We start from the raw sequence: 4,439 nt of genomic DNA on the forward strand, positions 1-4,439 counted from the left end.
GGTGACATTCAGGCGCTTTTCTAACGAGACGGGAGAGCAGTATTGGGGGTAAGGTCGGAGAACGGGCTTGTCTGCTCGAGTCTCTCCTTGGTGAGCAGCCAGTCCGAACAGCCCGAGAACGCTTGGAGGACTCTGAGGCCTGGTCCTTTCCCTGCCGGCAGAGGGAGTCCTGAGATGGACGGTCCAAAATCCGTCTAACGAAAAGAGCGTTTGCATGACCGCTCAACCAATTTTGTACCTCCTGGGGCCGAGCGAGAGCCGAGATAATTAAACGCAAGCGACAGCTGCCTCGGCACCTTGGGCGCCAGGCGCCGGGCTCCGAGCCCGACGGCCCGAATTCTCGCGAGAGCAGCCGCCGCCATTTTTCCATTGATTGCAGCGGACTGGGGGAGGGGCCGACAACTAAGGCGACGGCGGCGGCGGTGGAGCCTTGGGTCGGTGTCTGCGCGCTGGTGTCTAAGGCCCAGGCTGAGGCCTCCGCGGTTGCTGGAGCACAGGCAGTGGAGAGGATGACTGCTGCTGCCATTCTCTCCTGAGAGAGAGCCGCCGCCACCTCCCCCCTCCCCCGCAGGGCGGAGAGGAGCGGCCCGAGTCTGAGCGATGGTGCCCGGCGAGGAGAACCAACTGGTCCCGAAAGAGGTGAGGGGCCAGTGGAGGAGCCTAGGCCCGAGGCCTGCGGACGCTGGAGGTAGCGCAGGCCGGGGCGATGGGCCGACTGCGGGCCCAGCGCCTGTACGGGCCCGGCTGCGGGGCAAGGTGGAGGTGTGTGGTGGTGCTGGTGTGGGGAGGTGTGCGGTGGGGGCGGCGAGCAGCCGGGAGCCCCGAGTGCATCTAGGGGGCCGGAGGAGCGGAGACCTCGCCCTTTGGGTTTGTGGGGCTGGACAAATAAAGGAGCGCACTGGAGGGAATCAGGTCCGGTTTTGGGGGAGAAGGTGGCCTTTTTAAGTACTTATTTAACATGTCGAGCCAAGATAGGTAATTTCAAAGGAGAAATTCTGGAGCAGTTGCAGGGTGACGGTGCTGCTTCTGGTTTTGACAGAGGCAGTGTATAACTTTCAGGGCTTGTGAAATCTACACCCAACTTGAGACCTGTGGGAGGGCAGAGTTAACTGTTACGACTTTTTTGAAATCCTGTTACTTGGTAGTAGTACTATTGGCCTGCCTCAGTGGGGCCTGCCGAAGATCGTTGAAAAGTAGTAAATGTGACTTTCACGGAAAGGTAAGAGATAGCTTAGCATTGCCATATGGAGAGCTGAACTACTTTTTGTAGTTAGGTTGTGTATGCCAGTTTGGGTGACTTCTTAAATTCTTAAAAGCAAGTGATATGAGAAGCCTCGACTTCTTGGCTTGAGTAGTACAAGTCTAATAATGGTAGAATCCAGCACGGGCCAGTGAATTTCAATATATTAATAGTATCTCTGTTGGCTTTATAAATATCTTCAGCATATACAAACGTGTATTTTTAACTGGTTGGTCTTCCAGGCTAATGCTTTGGACTTTTATTTCTCATATACCTTAAGTAGAGGCAGGTGTCTGTTGAAATTAGCTGTGTAGCAGGATCTTGATATTTATGAGTGATGTTCATTAGAAATTCTTTTTTTTTTGCCGTTTTTAGTTGCTTTGTATCAATTTGTTGTTACTTAAAACAAGCTCTGACACTGCAAAAGACATATTGGAGTTATGTATCTCTGATATAAATATTTTTTCAACATTATCAGATGATAGTTGTTTTGCAAGGACAATTTTTTTTAAATTCAGTTATCATGTGTCAGTATTCATCAACCATTACCTGTGCAAAGCAGATAAACAGATGAATTAATCAGAATTCTTGCCTTGGGAGCTTTCAAAGCTACTAAGAACTAGATCACTAGTATTCATTGAGTCCGAATTAGGAGCTAGGTATTTTCCTACATAAGCAACTCTTATGCAAGGATGGAAGTGATAGATGATATAAGAAAGACATAAACATGCATTTTCTTTTAGTGTTACATATTGCTGGGTTTCATTCTTATGAAAAGCAAAGTTAGTTCTAATTTTTCTGACCATTAGAAAATATATTACACGTGGAACTCTGCTTTAAGAAAACCCTATGTTAGATTTATTTCCCTAATAATTTGATGTGTAGAAAACATGAAAACTGATACTGTAATGCTGCTGTTACCTTTCGGATTTTAAAGATTAAATACCTGTCCTTTAAGACTTAACTCCTTACCTGAGGCTTCACGTTCACCCCCAGCTTTTTTTCTTTCTACTTTTTGTGGACCGGATGCCTTTATTTTCTATTTCCTAGACTCATCTTCCGTCGTTTTCCCTGGCTTATGCCATGATTTCTGGAAGGCATGCACATAATACTCTCAAATCTTATGACTGACTTAAAGTCCTTGCCTTGTTTTAGCTAGCTAACTACTTCTTTTCTTTTTTGATAGCCATATTTCTTGAATTTTTCTCACTTGCTTCTCTTCCTTGAATTTTCTTTTGCATTTGATACTTAAAAAAAAAAATTCTTGATTTTAGCAATACTGTACCTTTCTGATCTTTTTTCCTACCTGTTTGTCCTATCTGCTCACTCATTTAGTCAATGCCTTTCTCTTTTTTCGCTGTCCTCAATTGTCACTTTTGTCTGGTGTTTGTCGTTCCCTGTCTGGTCTATTTAAGTGGGAGTAGAATCATGCAGTGCTAAAGCTGAGAGAGAGCATAGTGATCATCTGGTAACTTATGCCCCTTTACTTTACAGATGACAAAATTGGGGCCAGAAGATTGAGAATGACTTGTTCAGGGTCACATAATGAGTAAATGACAGAGCCAGGACTAGAACTGACATCCCCTTGATTATACTCTTATTTTACAGGTTCCTCCATGTAATCTAGAGGCACTGTAAGAATAGTTTGTAACTCTTTAACTACATTTACTATTTGAAAATAAGATACAAAATTTTTAAAAAAACTTCCGCTCTCATGGCTTATTATAAATAATTTGGAAAGTTTTTGTTTTTTTGAGGACCTTCGTATAGGGAACCTCTGACCCCTACTAGATCTTGGTTAGGTATGTGCATTCATGCATGTTGAATGAGTAATATATTATTCTGGTCCCTGAAGCTCAAGGACAAATGTACCTTAGAGGGCTGCTGAAGAAAGCAGCTTAGTGTAGTACAGGGGTTGGTAAACTGTACCCATGGGCCAAATCTAGCCTGCAGTCCATTTTTGTATGGCCCATGAGTTAAGAATGATTTTTACATTTTCAAACTGTTGGAAAAAAATCAAAAGAATAATAATCTGTGATGCATAGAAATATATGCAATTCATATTTCGGTATTCATAAATAAAGTTGTATTGGAACGCAGCCATGCTCATTTACTTACTGTTGTCTATGGCTACAGCAGAGTTGAATAGTTGGTACAGGTACTGTATGCAGAATAAATTTGAAACTACTTAGATAGCTTGGTATTCAAGGCCTAGCTAGTCCAGTTTGATTCTGGCCACAACCTGCCCTTTCACTTTAGCTCTTCTCCTACGAAACAAGTTTTTAATGCAGCCAAACAGGTTTCTCTCTAACTTGTTTTTCATTTCTATTTCTGCTATTCCCTCTTTCCTACTTCACTCCAGCTGTTCAGAACCTTCATACACATTTTTTTTTGTAAGTACCTCATATCTTATTTATTCTAAAAAAACCTTTTCTGGCCATTTCAACCTTAGGGATTTCTTCTTCTTATATATAAATAGAATTCATCTGGCAATTAATAAATAGTGCCTCATGATATCTATTATGGTCTCAAACTATAATGTACATTTTATATATTATGTTACGAATTTCTTGGCGGCAGAGATCTTGTGTGTTTCTCTCTCTCTCACCTGTTTTGTACATATTATAGGCCTAGGACAGTGTCCTTTCTGGAGCAGATAGTCATAATATTTCTTGATGTGGTTTCAGGGTTGTATGGAAACTTAGAATTCTAACCCATTATCCCCTGCTTGGATGTTTTCCACAGCATCCTTGGCAAGCTTTTTTCCAACCTCTGCTTAAATACCTTCATGACTAATCTCTTTTAACATCTTTGGCTTAAAAGAGATCTGTTAAGTTTTTGAGTTGAGAGAAGTCTAGATCTCTATAGCTGCCATCTTTTGATAGTTGCCTCTGGACAACAAAGAAATCTTAAATCATTTTCTGTAGGATAGCTTTTTCTCACTGATAAAGATGGGGGAGGGGAGCAGGAGGGCCAACTCTTTCTGTTCTACAGTCTGAACAGCTCAGCTCTTTCACTGTTTCTCACTTGCTCTCTTTTAGACATATTTCAGTGTTTTTAGTATTCTTCCTAAATCGTTGTACCCAGAGAAGAGCAGAGACAGTGTGGTCTGTTCATTGTGGTTAACAACAAAGCTTTTCACCTCATGTTTTCACTCTATTGTATGTCTTTGAATTGTATATTGATACTGGCTTTGAGA

At 42.4% G+C, this 4,439-nt stretch overlaps 1 protein-coding gene across 1 annotated transcript in view; it reads left to right on the forward strand.

The window, feature by feature from the left end:
- The first annotated feature begins 64 nt into the window (after positions 1-64).
- USP47 (ubiquitin specific peptidase 47) overlaps positions 65-4,439 on the forward strand; it is a 122,847-nt gene continuing 118,472 nt past the window's right edge. The window contains exon 1 of the mRNA XM_019652824.1: positions 65-639. Coding sequence (XP_019508369.1) covers positions 601-639 — 39 coding nt within the window. The 5' untranslated portion in view covers positions 65-600. The remainder of the gene's footprint in view (positions 640-4,439) is intronic.

The sequence above is a fragment of the Hipposideros armiger genome, unplaced genomic scaffold (assembly GCF_001890085.2).
Source record: "Hipposideros armiger isolate ML-2016 unplaced genomic scaffold, ASM189008v1 scaffold_188, whole genome shotgun sequence".
In the NCBI taxonomy this organism is placed as follows: Eukaryota; Metazoa; Chordata; class Mammalia; order Chiroptera; family Hipposideridae; genus Hipposideros; species Hipposideros armiger.